The sequence below is a fragment of the Lissotriton vulgaris genome, chromosome 2_1 (assembly GCF_964263255.1).
Source record: "Lissotriton vulgaris chromosome 2_1, aLisVul1.2, whole genome shotgun sequence".
Classification (NCBI taxonomy): domain Eukaryota; kingdom Metazoa; phylum Chordata; class Amphibia; order Caudata; family Salamandridae; genus Lissotriton; species Lissotriton vulgaris.
This window is the reverse complement of record NC_141687.1, coordinates 1,249,705,155-1,249,727,684: the sequence shown is the minus strand read 5'-3', so window position 1 is coordinate 1,249,727,684 and position 22,530 is coordinate 1,249,705,155. Positions and strand designations below refer to the sequence as shown.

The window sequence follows — 22,530 nt, the reverse complement described above, 5'->3', positions numbered from 1 at the left end:
GGACTGAAAGACGATGAAGGCTGCTGGCGGACAAAAGACACCAACAAATGGTTGCTACCTGACTCATACCTGATTCCCATATTGACTATGGCACACTCCCCTGCACACATAGGATCAGCCCCCATGATCGAACTTGTCACCAGAGTTTGGCACAACGACAAAATCCCAGATTCCGCCAAACGTCTGCTCCAACAATGATTGATATGTTTGCAACATAACCCTGGGAAAGGAACTGTAGTACCCCGGGGAGGGTTTGGGGTCCCCAATCACCCATTTGAAGTCCTACAGATGGACTACATCCAACTAGACAGATGCCAAGGCCTGAAATACGTACTTGTTGTCAGCAAATGGGTGGAGGCATACCCAACCCTTCACAACACTGCTATGGCCACTGCAAAAGTACTATTAAAGGAATTTTTCCCTCGCTACGGCCTTTGCCGAATTTTATGGAGTGACAATGGCCCCCACTTCGTAGCTGAAGTTATCCAGCTCATCTTGAAAGGGCTGGGTGTAAAACAGAAGTTCCACGCAGTCTTCCACCCACAGTCTGCTGGACTTGTTGAACGACACAATGCCACACTAAAACTAGCTAAGATAGTGGCTACCACAGGACTGAAATGGCCAGACGCTCTCCCGCTGGCATTGCTATCGATGCGTTCCACCCCCACCAAACACCACTTGACACCTTACGAGGTCGTTTTCGGCCGACCCATGAGCATCTGGTCTGCACCAAAACCGACTTCCATTCATGGCGTCCCGGACGTCCTAATGTCAGATTACTTGTATAAATTGACTGAAACTCTGTCTGTCATTCACCAACAGGTGCTGCATGCCATCCCTGACGCTTCCAGGGGTCCCGGACACCACCTGCAACCCGGGGATTACGTGCTAATAAAGAATTTCCAGCGCGCCAAGAGTCTGGAACCCCGGTGAACGGGCCCCTGGCAAGTCCTCCTCACCACCCGAACAGCTCTTCGAGTGGAAAGAAAACGGACCTGGGTGCATGCGCACCACTGCAAACGGATCCCCTCGACTCTGACGACGACTGAAGACGTGACCATCCAGGAAGAGCTCCTGAACAAAGACCAACCATCGTTGAACTGCTATCCAGACACAGAGACACTTGAACTAGCAAAGATCCCTGACCCCACGGTGCCATCCAGAGAAGGGTATAACCTGCGACGAAAGGGGGGAGTTTCGGCTAAGTAGACCATTGACTAAGTCATAATTCTCAGATCGGTGGCCTAACACTACAAAGGCTGTCAGGAGAGAAATCCAGACGAGGTCTTTGGTTCTGCCCGCTACTGAGCTCCCTCGAAGATGATGGAAGCGCCCGATAAGAAGATGATGGAAGCGCCCGATAAGAAGATGATGGAAGCGCCCGATAAGAAGAAGATGGAAGCAACCGGACATCCGAAAATTCGCTACAGAAATCCAAAGACTGACAAAATCCACAGTTCAAAGACAATTGCACTTTTTATCACGATCCTCTTCTGTCTCCTCCTCATGACCACACTCTGGATTGTGGAAGAAAGCGCACCCGCTCATGGGACATTCCTGACCACTGTACAGCCTACCACCATGAAGGAACATTATCTGATTTCTCTTTCACCCCAACTCGGAGAAAGGCGAAAGGAGTTTTGGAACAACTCCTTCGTGCAACTGTTGCACCAACACAATCTTGCCACTAATGCCACCAACTGCTGGATCTGTGGGTTGCTACCCCACGCCACTGGACATTCGATACCCTTCATCCCTTCGCCCTTCTCAATTCACGGCTCCTGCCTTGCTTGGCTGATCCTCCTGCAAGAGAGCTATAGGGACAATGCCACCTCCAGCAAAACTATGACACATTTCTTTCATGAGGTCTGGCGAAACAAAACGAAGACACATTTCTGCCCGCAGACCTCCAACGACTCTATCCACATGGACATCCCTGCCAAAGAACGAATTGAAATGCAGGTGTTCAACAATCCGACCAGACCCACCTTCTCCTACCTTCGGAAGCGAACAGCCGCCACCCTGACTGTGGCCCTATCCGTCATCAACGTCACAGGCCTTATGTGCATAGAAGGGCTTGGGACACAGCTGGTGGGCCGCAGTGCCTGCCACATCACCAGAACTTTGGACTCCACCGATCCACCTTCCTTTGTATCCTCTCCAAACATGTACTTTGTTTGCGGCACAAAAGCTTACACCTGGCTCCCCAAAGGCTGGGGGGGCACCTGTTTTATCTCCTTCATCCTTCCTCCGACCTATGTGGCTCTGGTGAATCACCATAGACAAAAACGAGCCAAGGACATTGAACAAGCCGACTCTACAGGAGCACAGTTCCTCGATGCAATGAAGGGACTTGTTCCACTCTGGGGCCCGATGGCAAACAGCCGTGCCATCCGACATTTGACTCAGGCAGTCGAGACAACAATGAACATCACAGCTGGTATCCTTGCAAACAATACTGCTGAGCTTCAAGCGGTCCGCCTGGTGGCTCTCCAGAACCGCCTTGTTCTAGATGTGGTTCTAGCGGATCGTGGTGGAGTATGCCGCATTATTGGGTCCAGCTGCTGTACATATATACCGGACAATTCACCCTCAGTGTACCAAGCCATCGAACATCTCCACAGACTCTCCTCAGAGGTTCACCAGGAGCAGGAAGAATGGTCGCTTGGTGGATGGTTCTGGAATACTGTTAAGAACTGGGGCTGGAGACTGTTTACTATTATCCTAATTCCTGTAGTTGTAATATGTGGGTTCTGCTTAGGAATTCAATGCCTGCCGCCTCTGTGTTCGCTATGTGCGAATTGTATCTGCCCTAAGACTGTGGACTTCGAAAAAGAACGCATGAGAGCACTGTATGACGTCGAGGTTAGGAATATGATGCGGATAGACATTGATTAGACAAGATGGCTAGATATGTTGAAAAGGGAGGACTGTTAAAACCTAGAGTGCAGTGTCAACATTATCGGCGCCATCTTGTCCCTCATTTGAGTCCATTCGTGTGCGTAAGCGGCAGCCATTTTAAATACCACGGCTACTCTGCCCCTCGCCAACAGCCAGCGCGTCTCTCTCTCTCTCTCTCCTGACCTCGCAGGCATCCCCCGCGCGCTGACAGCCCCCGCTCCCACATGCTTGGGCCATAAACCCCTCTTCAGCGCAACCCTGCCTCGGAACCCCATCCTGTTCCCAGCTCAACACCTCCCTCCATTCCTTTCATGATCCCGGGTCCTTTGATAAAACCCCCTTTCCTCTGTGCCCCATTGTCTTGCTCGTTCCCAGGCCGCCACCTGGCCCTGTGGATGTTGTTTATTGCCCCCCCATACAGTAGGAAGCTTCTCCCATCAAAGGATCCACGAGTTGATCAAAGCCCCCCACCCCATGAGATCCGATCGACCACATACATTCCGTGAATCGGTGGAATGTCCAGCTGCGCCACAATCGTCACCTGTTGTGACCGGGGTGGGGACTTCTACTGTAAATGTGTGTGGGAACGGGCCTGAAGCAGGGATTCCGAGGATGCCTTTCCGAACTTCAAAGTATTTACGACAATATGCCACATGCAATAAAATGTAATAAAGATCATAAACCGGTGTATAAGAGGCCAGGCCTCAGAGATGCGGTTAGAGCACCTCGAGAAGATACCCTGTTGTCTGATTTGATGTGTTCTGCTCCGTCGGAATAAGACTTCTGTTTCCTGCCTTCCAGTCTCCAGCGCCTGCCTCTTTGTTTGGTAATTCGAGTGGTATTAGAGGCGGTTAGCGCCGGGCAACTCTGAAAAAGGTAATCGGCCCGTACCTTTTTCCACAACATACCTTCTGTTTGCACAGCATTAACAGATAAAAATAACAATTTAGTACCTCAATCACGTTGGGAGCAGCGGACGGGCACTGATTAAGTTGAATCAACCACCGATAGTCCCTGCGCCACAGAAAGAAACAGAAATTATGTTAGGCATGCCTTGACAAATTAAGAGGCTGGAAAGAAGATTGCCAAGCATGCCAACTAATGTAAAGCAACAGGCGGAGTCCAAGCCTTTTTCTGTATACATGAGTGTCACGCAAGCGAGACGCATGCACCAGCTCCAGCGGTGGCCCGCACGGAGCAGGGGTGGCAGCAATGGGGGCGTTCGGGGAATGTAAAAAAAACATGTAACTTTTCGCTATGTCTCGCGAGTCTGCTCCGTCGGACTCATGTCAGGAACAGGAATCAGAAAGCACACCCATGGCTCCACTGACCAATCACAAGGCTGCAATGCAGCCTTGTGATTGGTCTAAGCACAGTGGTTTGGCACTCAGACAGGTGCCGGGGCATGCTCTCCACGCAGGTTGTAATGCAGCTTGTGTAGAGAACATGCAAAGGGCGCATGACTGTTTGGCCGGCCGCAGAGGGATGGCCAAGCATTTATGAGCACTTAGAGTGGACAAACCACTGCTCCCCTGCTCTGCCTTGAGAGTAGAGCAGCTCCGCCCGCAAAGCAGCTGGAAACAATAAAATGATAATGACGTTGAGTTATTATTAATTTAATTTTTCCTTTATTCAAACTGGTTAAATCAGTAGGGCAATGCTCCTTTGCCTTAGCGGAGGAGCCGCCACTGGCTAGCGCATGCTCTTGCTGCTCCACCCTAAAAAGGGGATACATGGAGGAATATCGGTCACTGTTATTCACGCCGCCAAACTCAATGCTAACTTCCCCTTAAAACAAGCATGCTATATTTCATATTCTTCAGCGATCTGCAGTCAGTGAAAGGCAATGTACAGCACTGTACAAAATAAATATTAAAATTAAGTAATTTGGAAATTCAGCAAGCTGTTATTTTATCCTTTGAAATCAAATCCGAAAACTGCAAACACAGGAAGAAACCATTTTGGAAGAATTTTAGATTAGTCCAAGGTTTTCAAACATATATTAAAGTAAACACATGCAAAATTGCTGTTAAGTAAAATACGGGTTTTGCACAGATTTTATTCGGGATCCTATCACTTACACAGACCTAAGAACAAAAGACCGGTATTGTTTTCTGAGGAAGGTGCGTGTTGACCTCCACAACAGCAAAGGTGATATTTAAAGTGGGGTTCTAATTAAATCATTTTATAATCAGCAAAAACTCACCTTTTAATGCTCGTCTGGATGCAGGTTTAGTTACAGTGTCGCCTCTGTAAAAAGTACGGAAGTAAACCCACTTTCACTTTCTTTTACTTGAGCTTTGAACTGCTGATTGGAAGCCACACCCTGCAAGAAATACCAGAACCTGTTTTTAGGTTTTGACTAGCCAATGCGTACGAAGTACGCATGGCTAGAAAAAACTTAATGATGTGTGTGTGTGAGGACTGGACCGTCCCCACTCTCTCATTGGCTAGCTCCATAAATGGAGGCTAGCCATTGGGAGAAGGCTGTGTCCATCAATCTCGGACCAGATTCGGGGGCGTACCCGAGAATTTTTGGCTTTTGGCTACGTCAGCCGAAAGCCTCTTCTCGTCAACGCCCCCGAATCTGGTCCGGGATTGAGGGCACCCGCCTTCCTGCTCCTGTCTCCTGTCTCCTGTTTGTGATTATGGTCCACAGTGAAAAGGCTCTCGTGAACTGTAATGTTTCCGCACTCATTGTGCACGGACTCAGTTGCTGACGAAGTGTTGAAGTCGGAGACAGTCTCTGAAGGAGGCCTTTATGCCTTCTACAATTACACTGTAAGGAAGCCTGTTTGCATGAACCATCGTAACAAGGAAAATATTTTCAAATATAGGTTACGGCTCAGGCTTCGACTAGAGCGGGACAGAATTGTGTAAGAGCCAAGACAAGGGGGGTAGCTAGTGTGTTTCTGTTTACTTTGTGTCTTCAACGGAACTGGAGTGAGGAGCACCTGACACGGTTTCTGGCATACCCTATGGAACTGTAATTCCGCCACTTCCTTCCTTGAACTGTATTTTAGTTCCCCTTGTCTAAAGCGCTCCGAAGGAATCTCAAAGATAGGCGCAGCGCTTGTGAAATTTTCTAGATTAGTAACTTTTCAAAATAGGACCCATGCGTCATCGTTTAGTGCAATACTACATAATACCTGAAGATGGCGGCAGCGCTCTTTGGAGTCCGGTCTAACTCACGCAAGCAGCTCACTGTTCCGAGTTTGTTAGCCGGCTGCTGGCATCTGTCTCAGAGATGTCAAACACCCAGAGCCAGGTTTCTCCCCACCTTGTGGCTTGTCATTTTGACCTTTATCTGCATTCATTTGTTTCTTTAGTACATATAGTTTGAATGATCGCAGTTCTTTAAAAGCACCTTTTCATGTTGTTCCAACAGTTGTCATATTTCGGTTTATTTTTTCTTGTTCATAGAAAGCGCTGCAGAGCTCTCGTCGTCGCCTCGGAGCGCTCCATCATTTCTGATTCAGGAGTCGAAGCACGGGGCCGCGCATCCAGCCCGGTAAAAGTGCACGAGTACCATTTGTATGTGTTCAGTAAAGTGCCTGTGATGGTGTAAACCCGAGTTGCAGCAGCTCCCTGGCACCGCCTCACTCGCGCCAATGAAAAACCTTTTCCCAATGGTGTAAAGAGGCTGGTGTGACTCCAGCAACGCTCGCGCCTCCCTAAATCTGTTCCACTCAAAGCCTTTGGTAAAGTAAACAAAACTTGGCGTAAAAGTAAGACGCGTAACGAGCATGCCTTACTTTACTCCTGTGGTGTTGTAAACATGGTGTAGGGCACCTGGTTTAAATCTAAGATGTTAATGTATCACCCTTACTTTTTACTCCCATGGATGTCTTTGTGAGAATGTTGAAAAACGGCTGGTGTAAATCTCGATTCCGAAATGGTACCTTTATTTTACTCCAGAGGGCGTCTTTGTGGACCCGACGGCTGGTGTACATCTAAACTGCTTAGACGCCATCTTTACGTTACTCCAGAGGGCGTCTTTGTGACTCGAATGTTACACCAGTAACCCCCCTCTCTCCCCACTGGTAGCCCGTGTGTTTCTTTTAATATAAGATTTTTCATCCTGAATAAAGATGCAATCTCTAGTGATGAAAGACTTGTCGACTAGCGTGACGTAGGTTCCAGCCAGGGTATCTCACCAGGTTTGGCTATCCCCAGGGCTTTAAAGGACGGCCACTGAGTACCGGCACTTCTCAAGAGTGACGGAACACTTTGAATTGGAGAGTACCAGCACTTCTCAAGAGTGACGGAATTGAATTGGAGAGTACCTGCACTTCTCAAGAGTGACGGAACACTTTGAATTGGATAGTACCTGCACTTCTCAAGAGTGACCGAATACTTTGAATTGGAGAGTACCTGCACTTCTCAAGAGTGACCGAATACTTTGAATTGGAGAGTACCTGCACTTCTCAAGAGTGACCGAATACTTTGAATTGGAGAGTACCTGCACTTCTCAAGAGTGACGGAACACTTTGAATTGGAGAGTACCTGCACTTCTCAAGAGTGACGGAATACTTTGAATTGGAGAGTACCTGCACTTCTCAAGAGTGTCCGAATACTTTGAATTGGAGAGTACCTGCACTTCTCAAGAGTGACCGAATACTTTGAATTGGAGAGTACCTGCACTTCTCAAGAGTGACGGAACACTTTGAATTGGAGAGTACCTGCACTTCTCAAGAGTGACGGAATACTTTGAATTGGAGAGTACCTGCACTTCTCAAGAGTGTCCGAATACTTTGAATTGGAGAGTACCTGCACTTCTCAAGAGTGACGGAACACTTTGAATTGGAGAGTACCAGCACTTCTCAAGAGTGACCGAATACTTTGAATTGGAGAGTACCTGCACTTCTCAAGAGTGACGGAACACTTTGATTTGGAGAGTACCTGCACTTCTCAAGAGTGACGGAACACTTTGAATTGGAGAGTACCAGCACTTCTCAAGAGTGACGGAATTGAATTGGAGAGTACCTGCACTTCTCAAGAGTGACGGAACACTTTGAATTGGAGAGTACCTGCACTTCTCAAGAGTGACGGAATACTTTGAATTGGAGAGTACTAGCACTTCTCAAGAGTGACGGAACACTTTGAATTGGAGAGTACCAGCACTTCTCAAGAGTGACGGAACACTTTGAATTGGAGAGTACCTGCACTTCTCAAGAGTGACGGAACACTTTGAATTGGAGAGTACCTGCACTTCTCAAGAGTGAATGGAACACTTTGAATTGGAGAGTACCTGCACTTCTCAAGAGTGACGGAACACTTTGAATTGGAGAGTACCTGCACTTCTCAAGAGTGACGGAACACTTTGATTTGGAGAGTACCTGCACTTCTCAAGAGTGACGGAACACTTTGAATTGGAGAGTACCTGCACTTCTCAAGAGTGACGGAACACTTTGAATTGGAGAGTACCAGCACTTCTCAAGAGTGACGAACACTTTGAATTGGAGAGTACCAGCACTTCTCAAGAGTCACGGAATTGAATTGGAGAGTACCTGCACTTCTCAAGAGTGACGGAACACTTTGAATTGGAGAGTACCTGCACTTCTCAAGAGTGACCGAATACTTTGAATTGGAGAGTACCAGCACTTCTCAAGAGTGACGGAACACTTTGAATTGGAGAGTACCAGCACTTCTCAAGAGTGACGGAACACTTTGAATTGGAGAGTACCAGCACTTCTCAAGAGTGACGAACACTTTGAATTGGAGAGTACCTGCACTTCTCAAGAGTGACGGAATACTCTTCATTGGAGAGTACCCGCACTTCTCAAGAGTGACGGAATACTCTTGGAGAGTACCTGCACTTCTCAAGAGTGACGGAACACTTTGAATTGGAGAGTACCTGCACTTCTCAAGAGTGACGGAATACTTTGAATTGGAGAGTACCTGCACTTCTCAAGAGTGACGGAATACTTTGAATTGAGACGGAATACTTTGAATTGGAGAGTACCTGCACTTCTCAAGAGTGACGGAATACTTTGAATTGGAGAGTCACAGCACTTCTCAAGAGTGACGGAATACTCTTCATTGGAGATTGGCGGCACTTCAAAGAAGCTAGCAGGTACTCTGGTGTAGGATTCCTGCACGTCTGTGTTTCTCCTTTCAAGCACCGTCTCTCCCAGTTGTAAATAGAGACTTTCCGCTCTACAAAGCATTTTTCAAGCAGTGGCGAGCTGGCCTGGTGCTGGAGGGATCCCCCCGGTGCGTCTAGGAGGGTGATGGGTCTGTCAGGCCTCAAACAGGGGTTCACGCGGTGCTGGTTTTTAGGTTTTGACTGGCGATGCGCACGTACGTGCGCATGCGCCAAAAAACCTTATGATTTGTGTGTGGGGTCGGGTATCCGCCCCAGTCTCTCATTGGCTAGCTCCATAAATGGAGGCTAGCCATTGGGAGAAGGCTGTGTCCGTCAATCTCGGACCAGATTCGGGGGCGTTCCCGAGAATTTTTGGCTTTTGGCTTCGTCAGCCGAAAGCCTCTTCTCGTCAACGCCCCCGAATCTGGTCCGGGATTGAGGGCACCCGCCTTCCTGCTCCTGTCTCACGCGGCGCCCGGGCCGTCACGTCCTGCTTCCAAAGGCGGGGGGTTTGTTACGGGCAAATTTGCGATGGTGCTTTAATCAAGGCGCATGCAGCGCTGCCTCCTTCTGCTTCCCGCACCGGTCCGGGCTGCTGCGTGCAGTCAAAATCTAATAACCAGCACCGCGCCTAATTCAGTTACAGTCACTGCCACGGACGTCTCGTTGTGTCATGGGTGTGGTTTTGATGAAAGGGATGAAAGGGAGCGGACACGGGGGAAGCATCCGAGCGTCTGCGGAGCCAAGAGAGGGCAGAAGCTGAAGGTACCGCCAGGGAGGGGCAGGCAGGGCAGGCGGCTGAACACGAGCTCGAGCCAGGAGATCCATTATCAAGGTGAGGAGGGGTTAGTGGGTGCTCTAGAAAAACATGCGTGTTATCGAAATGCTCAAGGGTCAGTGTTCACCTTCCCCCCTCTTTCACACTTATTTAACACAGCCTGTTATCGCTTGAGAGAACGTCTCGGGGGGGGGGGGTATTCCTCATACAAGTGCGAGTTCCTGTCGAGTACTTTGCAGCAGTGATAGCGCACATCTTTTACCCTCGCGCGTTTACCTGCACACACAACAAACTGGGCCTCCATTTACTCGACCAGAGAAAGCCACCTGCGGCCCAGCCAAGGGGTGTAAATGGGCTGAAGGAATGCTGGAATGCACACAGTGCGGTGCTTGTTCAAGGGAGGGCTGGATGCCGCTGGTGTCCTCCAAGAGCAGGCTCCGAGCGGAAGTACTCGTGAATGAGTACCGTTTGTTTACACGGTAACGGGGGAGGACCGGTATTAGTGAATATGCTCTGCAGAGGCTGCTGTAGAAACCGGTGTGCTTGTGTAAAGAGGTGTTACTACAATGTTAGTGCTAGTGCTTCGCATACATTGGGCGCCTGCAGTAAAGGGCGTGGCCCCTTAGGGCTTTAATGCAGCCGGCAGCCAAGCCAAGCCCGATTTATCGACTTGCATCGACGTGAAGGGTTTTACAAAAGGGAGAAAGTTGAAGTACAGGCATTCTTAGCCCAAAAACTGTATAGCCTCGTGCCTAAATCGGGAATTATGGTATGTATTGCATACGTCGCGTTTCCACAACTCCCCCACAACTCCCCCGGCTCCTGGTTCTCTCCAAACCCTTTCTCTAACATTACACAAATCAACAGCCATCTGACACACACACACGTGCATTTGTCTGCTCTCTGTGGACTGAACAGTACTATAGAAATAAAGTCACCATCTGTTGCGAGGTCCAGTGTTGTCGGGCCCGGTAATTAATGTGCAAGAAAGAGTATGCAGCGTTAAGCCTGTGGTACATGTGCCGACTGTACATGGTCAGGTGATTTCAGGTACGGCAAGCAGTGGTAGTGTGGCCAGCGGTTGATGTGCATTAAAACAAGCATTGGCAAAGCCAGAAGTTTTCGCATGTGCAAGAGCCATTAGGTTTGCCAATATGTTTTAGCCATGTTGTACACCAGAGTACCTTCTGTAAGGTGGAGTGTTGTAAGGTGGAGTGTTGTAAGGTGGAGTGTTGTAAGGTGGAGTGTTGTAAGGTGGAGTGTTGTAAGGTGGAGTGGTGTAAGGTGGAGTGGTGTAAGGTGGAGTGGTGTAAGGTGGAGTGGTGTAAGGTGGAGTGGAGTGGAGTGAAGTGTTGTAAGGTGAAGTGTTGTAAGGTGAAGTGTTGTAAGGTGAAGTGGTGTAAGGTGAAGTGGTGTAAGGTGAAGTGGTGTAAGGTGAAGTGGTGTAAGGTGAAGTGGTGTAAGGTGAAGTAGTGTTATGGAGCTGAGTGGGCGGATGGATGTGTGAGCGGATGGATGAATAGGTGGAAGGATGAGTGGATGGATGAGTAGGTGGGCAGCTGGAGGGAGGGACGAGGGAGCGGATGTATGATGAGGTCGGCGGGCGCCTGCTTTGATAGATGAGTGGGTACCGGAATGGACAAGTGGGCAGCTGGGTGAGTGAATGAAGAGATTGGCAAGCGCATGCGTAGATAGATGAGCGGGTGGATCAGTGGTTGGGTGTTCAGATGGGTTAGATGAGTGGTTGAATTTGCTATTGTAAATGACAATGCCATTTATGTTAAAAAAAACATAAATAAAAATAATGTCAAGAGCAATGCCAATAGCTCTAACTTTAACAAAGGCAAAACCATTGCATTGTAAATGCTTGTTTAAGCCTGTGTTCTGTTCAGACTCATACTTTCAGTACATTAATTGCAGAGCTCACCCAAGATAATGGATATGTAGTCTGTCAGTTAAGATTCTGTTACTTGTAGTCCCAGAATGCAAATAAAACAACTACACTGGATAAGCTGCTCCCACATGGAAAACAGTCTGATGTTGCTTGTGTTCCAGTTTGAAAGGGAACGTACCTGCTGCTTGAGATGGACTGGTCCTATGGTAGGAGGATCAAGAATGATTTGCACACAGCTGGCCTCTCCCAAGATTGTTACAGTGGGTGAATTTTTTTTTTTTAGAATGAGCTATCACGAGAGGTAATATTAATTTAAACATTCCTTCCATCATTTTGTTTTTTGTTTCAGTAGAAGCTTTAAGTGGGTTGGGTATGCTTAGATGCGGGCTCTCTGTGCCACAGGACTTAAGAAACACTTCACTGACGAGGCCTAAGTCAGCTTGTGTTCCCGTCTAGAGGGGACCTAGATCCTTCCTATGGGAGCAGAACATAGGCTGAGTTACCCAAGGCGGTCGACAGTGACGCAGTGGGGCAAAAGACTGTCTAGGATGACCCCCTACAGATCACCAGGGGGTGAGATAAATGTAAGCATTCCTTCCCTTGCTTTGTTGTTGACAAGGGAACTAATGCACATGAATATACCATGAATAGAAAAACATCACACAACTTCAGAGTGGAAGCCAGAATCTTAAGATATGTGTTCTTGTTTCCAAGTACGTACCTTTCTCACCTGATCACATCTCTTCCCAAGTACCCATGACAGACTCAGTATTACCCAGCAGCGTCGTTAAACATTCAACAATTCTAGTTATGGACATTTATTAAATGCACAGAATGATTACTACACAGGATGAATCAACATTTTGTATTTGGTAGTAGTTCTCTGCTGGAGTGGCGAAATAGAATGCTTTCAAAAAGAAGTCTCCAGATTTCCGTTGCAAATGTTCCCTAAAAGTGGGCTTTTATATCGTCTACCAGGGTTGGAGATAAATCTTTATGGACCCGTAGCTTATCTTGAAACTCTTCAGTAAACCGATATATTATTTTGTAAGTTCTTCTCTTTAAATATGAAATACAGAAAAACTTATGCAAATTTCACAATGACAACATTAGAAGTACCAATATTTTAGTGGTGGATGTTTCTATGAAAGTAAGGGACGAGGAGATTTGAGGCTTTTATTAAATGCAAATGAGAAGTGGCTGCCTTTCTTCAGTATGAGGTGATTACAACTGTCTCTGTGTTGATTTACGTACAATATGTCTATATAAATAAAAATGTAACTGTTCGTTTGTTCAAAATCTCAAATCTCCGAAAGTTCTTCACCGATTGCTTTGAAATTTGAACACAACGTTGCATTCGATTACGCAAGTGTTTTTATATACACAATGTTGGATTCGAATACGCGCGTGTCGAATACGCGTGTGTTTTTCATTGAAAGCACAGACATAAAAAAGTCAGTGTGCGTTTGATAGAAATCTTAAATCTACGAAAGTTCTTCACAGATTGATTTGAAATTTTGACACAACGTTGAATTCAAATAGGCGCGTGTTTATACATACACAACGTTGGATTTGAATACGCGTGTGTCAAAGATGCGCGTGTTTTTAATCTAAAGAACGAACAGACCCTATCGATTGGGTTGCTGCGCAACAACTACAATAGACGCATAGAGACAATAGTCTACATATATTAGGATGGACAGTTGGTGTCAGGATGGCAGACCGGGAAGTGAGTGGAGGGAGGGGGGAGGAGTTGGTTCACTTGGCAACATTAAGAAAGGACGCATATAGACAATAGTCTACATATATTAGGATGGACAGTTGGTGTCAGGATGGCAGACCGGGAAGTGGGTGGAGGGAGGGGGAAAGAGTTGGTTCACTTTGCAACATTAGCACAGGTTTATATATACACAACCTTGGTTTCGAATACGTGCGTGTCCAATACGTGCGTGTTTTTAATCGAAAGGTCGAACAGACCCTATTGATTTAGTTGATGCGCACCAAATACAAGGGACGCATATAGACAATAGTCTACATATATTAAGATGGACCGTTGGTATCAGGATGGCAAATCAGGAAGTGGGTGGAGGGAAGGGGGAGGAGTTGGTTCACTTTGCAACCCTAAAAGACCCTATCGATTTGGTTGCTGCACAACAAATACAAGGGACGCATATAGACAATAGTCTACATATACTAGGAGGGACAGTTGGTGTCAGGATGGCATACCGGGAAGTGGGTGGAGGAAGGGGGGAGGAGTTGCTTCACTTTGCAACATTAGTACGTCAGACCGGGAAGTGGGTGGAGGGAGGGGGGAGGAGTTGGTTCACTTGGCAACATTAAGAAAGGACACGTAGAGACAATAGTCTATATATATTAGGATGGACAGTTGGTGTCAGGATGGCAGACCTGGAAGTGGGTGGAGGGAGGGGGAGGAGTTGGTTCACTTTGCAACTTTAAAGCGTGTTTTTTATACACAACGTTTGATTCGAATACGCGTGTGTCCAATACCCGCATGTGTTTAATCGAAGGGCTGAACAGACCCTATTAATTTGGTTGCTGCGCAACAAATACAAGGGATGCATATAGACAATAGTCTACATATATTAAGATGGAGAATTGGTGTCAGGATGGCCGACCGGGTAGTGAGTGGAGGGAGGGGGGAGGAGTTGGTTCACTTTGCATCCCGAACAGACCCTATTGATTTGGTTGCTGCACAACAAATACAAGAGACACATATAGACAATAGCCTACATATATTATTATAGAGGCTTTTATAGCGCGCTCTGTTACTAAAATGATAGTATCCTGGCGCGAGAGAAAGGGAGGACAGATCAAATTATATCCAGATTAGAGAGACATCCGTTAAGCAGTGATGTTAAAGAAATGGGTTTTTAGGCCCTTCCTGAACGCCGTAATGGATGAGGATGTTCTCAAATGAAGAGGAAGGGTATTCCAAGCTCTCGCCGCTCTGACAGAGATGGATTGGCCGCCAAGCCTGCTGTATTTAACACCTTCGCTGCTAGGTGTTTTCCCCTCCTGTGCTGAAGAATGCAGGATGCCAGTGTTTCATGACGAGCTCAGCTCGTCATCAGCACAGCTCAACCGTGCATCATGACGAGCTGAGCTCGTCATGAGCATGGAAAGGGTTAAACTTTGGCACTTTCATTTGGTGGAGATTGGTTGACCTGAGAGGGCGGTTGGGGACATAAAGGGAAAATCTTTTCCTCAAGTAAGCTGGGCCCGTTTGATGGACTGCTCGGTATGCCAGCACGAGGATTTTAAATAAAATCCTTTGAGCAACTGGGAGCCAGTGAAGAGTTCTAAGAGGTTGACGGACACTAGAACTTCTGGGTATATTAAACAACAGCCGAACCGCAGCATTTTGAATGACTTGGAGGCGATGAATCAAATAGGCCGGAAGTCCGCAGAAGAGGGCATTCGCATAATCCAATCTGGATAATATGAGAGCGCGAATGACCGTCTCCTTGGCCTCTCTCGGAAGCAAAGGGAGAAATCTGCGCAGGGTTTTGAGTGTGGAAAAGCAAATCCCAGTAAGTTTTTTCAGATGGTCCTCAAATCTGAGGTTGTCACTAAACCAGACTCCTAGGTTTTTTGCAGGTCCCCCGATGGATTTGGGGCATGGGAGATCGGTGGGCCAGAGAGAGTCACTAAAGTTATCTGGAAAGGAACCATACAGCAGGATTTCAGATTTGCTCTCATTACATTTAAGTTGGGCACAAGCCAGCCAGCGAAAGACCGATGATAAACAGAATTGAGCTCTCGACGTGTCCAAGTTGTTTTTAGGCCATGTGAACAAAAGCTGTGTATCATCGGCATAGGCCATAATTTTTGCTCCTAGCTGTGAGAGGGGTCATATATATATTAAAAAGCAGGGGGCTGAGGGTAGAGCCCTGTGGGACACCAGTTGAAAGTTTTTTGGGAGAGGAGGAAAAAGGCGGCATCCACACTTGCTGGGACCTGATATCTAAAAAAGATGTCAGCCAGCCAAGAGCGGAGCCAGTTATGCCTATGGCCGCTAATCTGGTAAGTAAGAGGGAGTGAGGAACCGTATCGAAGGCGGCAGAGAGGTCCAATAAAATCAGAGCCGCTCTGACACCTCCGTCCAGACATTCCCGGATAGCCTCAGAAACCTCAACTAAAGCCGTCTCTGTGCTGAAAGCAGCTCTAAAGCCTGATTGCGCTGGGTGAAGAGCCTGAGAGCTTTCAACAAATTTATCCAACTGTGTGAATGCGACTTTTTCACATATCTTTGCCAGGGCCGGCAACAATGATATGGGCCGGAAGTTAGCGGGGCCCTTCGGGTCTAAGCCATTTTTTTTAAGGAGTGGTAGCAGTTTGGCCTGCTTCCAACATGCCGGAACAGTGGCAGTGGAAAGAGAGAGGTTGACAATATGTGTCACCTCTTGGCCAACTGTATTAGCCAGGCCCGCAAGGACTCTGGCAGGGCAAGGATCAGCGGGGGATCCTGATTGTAGAGTAGCAAAAGCATCGTTTAGCCGAACTGTGTCAGGTAGATCTAGATGATCCACATGAATATTAAAGTCCCCCAAAAGGAGATATCTGGAGTATTTCAGGGCCCGTGGGAACTATCATGTCCTCTAGTGCCTCTAGAAATTTACCTGCATGGCCAGGTGGCCGATACACCAAAGTTCCACCTAAGGTAAAATGTATTATATATTAGGATAGACAAAAACATAGTGTATACCCACAAGCATTGTGAAAATAAACATATTCGATACGTGCGTTTACTCTTCTTTCTCTTCCATTTAACCATACTGAGCCACAGCAACCATGGCCGGGTACAGCCAGTAAATAAATAAAAATGACAGACTCTAACCAAAGTCTAACCTTGAACAGCGCAGACAGCAGCTATTACTAATTAGTGTGGAAGTACGGTAAGGGAAGTACGGGACCAACCGGCAGACTTGCCGACTCCCGCTGGACACTCAGGACGTCGAGCCTGCCGACGCGCTGCCCCCTCAGGCTTTTCCGCCGGCCTGCACTGTTCACGCCAACACAGGTGCAGGCGCCGTCCCGGGGTTGTGCCGGCCTCTGCACCAAGAAGAATACTGGGCTGGCACTACAGTACTACAGCACTTCAGCAGCTGCTACTAATGGCCCCCCTCTCTCGCGGGTGTACCTGCAACAACGGGAGGTGGCTGGGCAGTGGAGGGACCCAGCAGCTGGCAAGCAGGCGGAGTGTCAGAGCAGGCTAAGGGGCCAGAGGTCTTACAGGCTAGAAGTCTTACAGGCCCCACAGGCCTCACAGAACTCGACGATCACAGTGGCAACAGCGACTCATAGCATCCTGGAGCTCCAGTGAGTCACTGTTTACACAGTAAAAGGAGAGGTGAGAGCCTGGTATGAGGTGAGAGGGTGAGTATCTACCTCCACCTCGGAATTGAAAAACACAACCCCAATATACTTCAACCTTTTAATAATCAGAATAATCGGCACACCCAGAATCTAGGCGTGTTGCGCTTCTAATTTTGGATCTGTTAATTCCGGCACCTTTTACCCTGGCAACTTAATTTTTTTTCTTCTGACAAACTGCCTTTTAGAAGTTACAGTCATAGATGCTGCCTATAGTTCAAGAAACTGTAAGCTGGGGGGAGGAGCCAAGATGGCGACGGGAGCGGACGTGTAGTCCCTCGGCTCCTCGGTCCTTCGTCCCTCGCGACGATATCCTGAACTCTATCCTGCCTCTGTGTGCTAGCGAGAGGACGGCAAGCGAGCGCGGCACTGACTGGTGCTTCCCCCGATGTCCCTGCCTGCCTGGATCCCGATATATTACCGAGTGCTTGGCGGAGTCCGTCCCTACCCCCGTGACCGAGACCCAGGATGGGATGCAGATATGGCGGCCGCCGGAGCTACGAGGGGTTGCTGATGCAGAGCGAACCTGGAGTTCTGACTGGCGCTTCTGTTTGCTAATGTATGCGCCTACCCTCACCCCGTTAACTGTGTGTAAGCCGGCCGGGAGTCCTCGCGGAGGCCGCTCCTTTTGAGATCTACAGGTGAGGTGCGCGGCGCTACCCCTGTAATGGCGGACATCCGAACACCGTAGCCTCCCCATAAGCCTGCTACCGCTCCGGCTTGATCCACGTGAGCTATATCACTGATCGCCCACTGCTTGAAGATCTGCTCTGGGACGGCGACCTGAGTCCCTGTTGCTATGCGCTATTCCCCCAATGAGGCTGCTAAGATGGCTGGACCGGCTGCGCTGACTACCAGCACCGCTTTGGATACGCACTGGACTGTTCTGTGGGGCCCCGGGCACTATACTGACTTTGGAGCCGTGCCTGAGCTCGTGGAGAAGATGAATCCCCCGGCCGCTCTCACTTACAACTCTATCCTCGGTGCACTATACAACCTGCGGGCGGACATGCGTGAAGGCTTTCTGTCGCTGGGCAAGAGAATTGATGCCGTCACGCCCGGGGTGGATTTTACACCATTGGTCTTATTTCCTCGCCGGGATGCTCTGCCGGTACTGAGCCTAGACCGGGCTACAATGTTACCTCACGAGTGCCCTATACCTTGGCGCCTTGACAGTGCTGGCGCACGCGTTCTAATGCCTGCTTTTTCCATCAGCGTTACACTGTATCCATCTCTTTCGGAACTCGTAAACTCTGCCTTGACTTTACTACCGCTGGGAATAGCGCCGCAGGCGCAGAATCTGGTTGCTTTGATTGCTCACGCTCTGCTGGCCTTTCTTCAGACTTTTCTCATTTCGCTACACCGGTTGGCACCACTTCGGGACTTTTATGGATCTGGTCGGGAATGGACCCATCCATTTTGTCTTGTAACAACAGCTCCCTGCCAGGAGCGGCCATCTTGTTCCTTTGTTCTCCTAGTGGAGGTTGCCCCACGAGGGCTCCGGCGGGGGAGACATGAACGGTCTGGCCAGGGTTAGCGGACTGCACTTGGTAGATTATGCATTCCTGGCTAACGATATCTCGGACTGCAGCGTTCCTATAAAGTGTACAAATGTGTCTCTATATGGTCTATATGACGCTCGTAGCTCACTGCTTTCGCTGATATACGTGTGGGGAAGTGACGGACTGGGTTTGATTGGCGGGTGGGGACTCGGGACGGGCCACCTACTCAGTGCGTCCTGTTGTGATACATGTGGTCTCTCCCTACTTTATTCAGTGCTGTATTGCTATTCCTCTTATTATGTATAGGGTAGTAGATGTGATATGGCTGGGGTGTCCGGGAGACTTAGTACTTGGTGGGCTCCTCCCCTCCTTTTTCTTCTTTCTTGGGAGTTTCCCTTCTGTGGGTCACTTGGGGCGACAGGCACGTTAGTGGGGAGGGAGGGCCGTAGTCTCTTCAACGTGCAGGGTGGGGGGGTGGGGTCTTTATTTTTTCTTTCCCTTTTTCTGTTCCTATGGCCCTTTCTTCTCTTTCTATCTCTTACTTCTTTTTTCCTTCTTGTCTATCTTGGGTCAGATGGGGGGTTGGGTTTGGTTCTTTCCGGGGCGATTTTTGCGCTTTGCGTCTATGTCTTATTATATGGTTTATTGTTTCTCCGACCAAGATATTGATTTGAATGCATAGCCACTGAATAATTACATCTTTAGCTCTTACTTCCCTTCAATGCGATTGTTTGAGGGCGCTTTTTCTCCCACGAATTCTCCCATGTAATAATGTACTTATTATGTGTCATCGTATCCTTTTATTGCTGCTATACAATGATCCCTCTAATATCCTATTATACCGTGGACAACTTAGAATGTAACTCCTGAGGTGATATACTGACTGGGCGGGCGCTAATTGGGGCGACATGTATTTCTGCGCTTGTGTATCCTTACTGTAATGATTCACGTCAGTATTTTTATAATGATGGTTCATTTCTGGTTATCCCTTTCTGTGGTTCGCCCACCCAGCTACCCGACCTGACCTTAGGGCGATTCGTCAAAATTAGAAAATGAAACCTCTTTATCCTTTTCCTTTGGTCCCTCGCCAGTCCATTGTAGTGTCGTTATCTTTGTCATCTAATTTAGCACGAGGTACCTTGGAAGATTGTATATTGTCATGGCGGCCGGCCCGCAGTGGTTGTAGGCAGACGCTGTGTACTGTGGTTGCAATAAATAAAGGTTTTCAAAAAAAAAAAAAAAAAAAAAAAAAAAAAAGAAACTGTAAGCTCCTACTGACAGCCACTTCAGAAGATTAATTGCTGAGTATAAGAAGAGCACAAGTAGAGTTTTAGTTAATCCACTTTGGCCCACTTTAGATTTAATATAAACAAAGAAAACAAGAGAACAAGATTACAAAGAGCAAACAACGTTTCAACGACCCGGCCAAGAGAACCAGCTAAAAGAATCCTGAGGCCTATTCATAGGAAGAACAGCTTCTGGCAAGTCAGTTAAAGCCAAGCCAAAGCAAGTTGCAATAAGAATCACACTTCGGGAATCAGTGAAGTAGGATAAAACAATAAATCAAAACGGCAAATGACAAACTCCAAAGAAACCCCTTAAACCTTAAACTACAGCTAAAAGGTGACTATGAGGTCTGGAAGAGAAAGAAAATCTCTAATAAATCTAAGACCAGAGAAAAAAACAATACAAATTAAAAAAGAGGGAGAAAACGGGGACAGAAGCAAAGGCAGCAGCACATCTGGGTAAAAAACAAAACGTGGGAAGTTAGAAAGAAATAAAGATACCAATGAAGCCAATGAGACCATGATCTTCCCTCAAAGTATCCCCACCAAAAATCAAATTCAAAAAATCTCAACAACACAGGAAAGGAAATCACTATCAGAAGAAGGAACAGATACAGAGGCAAAAGCAGAAACAACAGCCAACTTGAGCTCAGGCCCTGACATCCTAGATCCAATAAGCATAGGGCCCACCGCAGTCGAGAAACCTCTGCCTATTTCAGCCTAAGATATATACTAAGTTTTCATTTCTAAAAGACCCAGGGACCGTAATATTTTCAAAAACTTGAGAAATAAAAGGGCTGCAAACTCCTTTGCAACCAAGAAACCAAGACCTATTCTCGCTACCCCTACTAAAAAGCCAAACAAAGGGAACATACGAAACAAACCAAATTGTTGCGTTAATCCACTCAGAAAAATCTCCCCAAACCAAAGAAAGTGGAAACATCAGTAGAAGTTGCTGCTGTGAACAAAGGCCTCTCGAATCCCCAGGAAATGTAAACCCCCTCAGGCTCCAACAGTCCTTTGTTTTGACTAATTAGAACATTCTGCCCTCTAAGGGCGGAATGTTCAAATAGTCTTAGAGCCCTCATGGAGGGCTCTACCGCCCATTAAAGGCCTGATCCCTTGTTAAACGCTAGAGGGGGCCTTTAATGGCTGGTCGAACCCGCCAGGTAGGGCTCTAAGGCTATATTACATTATCACTAGATTCAAGCCCTTACTTTGGCTGCGTTTGCCAAGGCCTGGTGATAAAATGATTACAAAAAGCATAAACTGATGGTGATGTGTGTACTGCGTTGGCAGGTTCACAAAAAGTATCTGCTCTATAGTCAGATCAATCAACCAAATAGTATAATTTAAATTATGAATACAGTGTTTATGGCTACTTAACAAATGAATGTACATACATAACATTGTTACAGTTTTAACTAACCAAACAATAAAGATTGATTTTGTTTTTATTTTCAAATAGTATATTAAGCCATGATGAACAAGAGAATCCAAATTAATTAAGGTGTGCTCGCTTCTGGGAATGTGCGCGTCTTCCACAGCATCCCCTTTTTGACTCAATATTTCCTTTCTGACGGAGGGTGCCGTCACCGGAACATTCCTACTGCTGCAGTGCCATTGGAGCCCCTTTGTAACTCCTCAGACAGGCGCTTATCCAGTGAGTGTAAGCAATTCTATTTGAAACACGGCCGCCATCTTGTGGAACTTGACACGATTGTTTTTTTGTATTGTTTTTCTACATGCCGAATTTTGACTGTGCCTTTCCCCTTCTCTAACTTTTGTGCGGTTTCCTCATGGCATATTGGCTCAGTTCCTAAAACCCATGTAGTGAAAGAAACAGTTAAAAAGAAAGAAACTGTAACAGATGCTGAAACAAGATAGGGCAAGTGCAAGGAAACTAAAAGTTAACGATGTCTTGAACATTGATTGGCAATCTCAGATAAAGATCAATCAGGGAAATTGGTTTTGCAGGTCAGTTTCGGGTGAAGAAGTTAGTTTCTTACAGTTTAATCTGGTTAATGTATACATGACCTGGGGAGGCAAGACCACTTTGTTCGTCGGCCTACGTGGCACAGAGCAAAAAAAAAAAAAGAGAAAAGAAAATGAAGTCAGATTCGAGGAATTACAGAGCCTTAATATGTGGAATTCTCAAAACTGATTGGGTTATAAAAATAAGTGCTACAAAATTCGTTTTTTACTATTCATGAAGCTTAATGCTTATACTGTGACCTCCTAGCATTATAATTTAATTTAAGGTATGGTATACTGCATAATGAGAACATTAGCATATAGAATTTCACTTGACGCAGGCGTGAAAAACCAATTTTTCTCAGGATTTGCAGGAGATATGTTAATGTCCAATCTCTGCAATTTGTAAAGAAAATTCTGAGGATGATTAATATGTAACATTATTATAGGATGTTTATTTTTAAGTGCCCCAAATAGCAAAGTCGAATTTGGGTAAAATGTGGGCATTTTTGCCATTTACAATAGCTTTAAAGTGCTTTAGGCTTCTTCAGTAAATGCATACATTTAGGTATAATACAAATTTGCAGGTTGTTCCCATTTGGGTTTCCTTTTAAATAGGTCAGTGGGCCAATGTGCCTGGTGCAGAGGTTTGAGTTTAATATCAGGGTGGAAGGTTTTAACTTTTGTTGGACCTAAACTGAGACTTTCATCCT

The 22,530-nt window shown here is 46.9% G+C and overlaps 2 protein-coding genes across 4 annotated transcripts in view; one reads left to right on the top strand and one right to left on the bottom strand.

Moving 5' to 3' along the window:
* LOC147732445 (uncharacterized) overlaps positions 1 to 22,530 on the bottom strand; it is a 299,986-nt gene that overhangs the window by 124,142 nt on the left and 153,314 nt on the right. Inside the window, exons 4-5 of one of the 3 annotated variants that reach the window (XM_086956965.1) lie at positions 5,108 to 5,227; positions 3,855 to 3,915 (exon numbers count right to left, since the gene is read on the bottom strand). The exons of 1 other annotated variant lie outside the window; for it this stretch is intronic. The gene's annotated coding sequence lies outside the window, so the exon portion shown is untranslated. The remainder of the gene's footprint in view (positions 1 to 3,854; positions 3,916 to 5,107; positions 5,228 to 22,530) is intronic. One more of the 3 variants, XM_086956966.1, reaches the window with a different exon arrangement.
* Positions 1,345 to 2,898, top strand: LOC147732446 (endogenous retrovirus group PABLB member 1 Env polyprotein-like). The gene has a single exon (XM_086958813.1). The coding sequence runs from the start codon at positions 1,345 to 1,347 to the stop codon at positions 2,896 to 2,898; it is 1,554 nt and encodes a 517-aa protein (XP_086814939.1).

What these genes read in the sequence shown, in the direction of transcription:
- LOC147732446 (XM_086958813.1), top strand. Translation starts at nt 1,345, where the DNA reads ATGATGGAAGCGCCCGATAAGAAGATGATGGAAGCGCCCGATAAGAAG.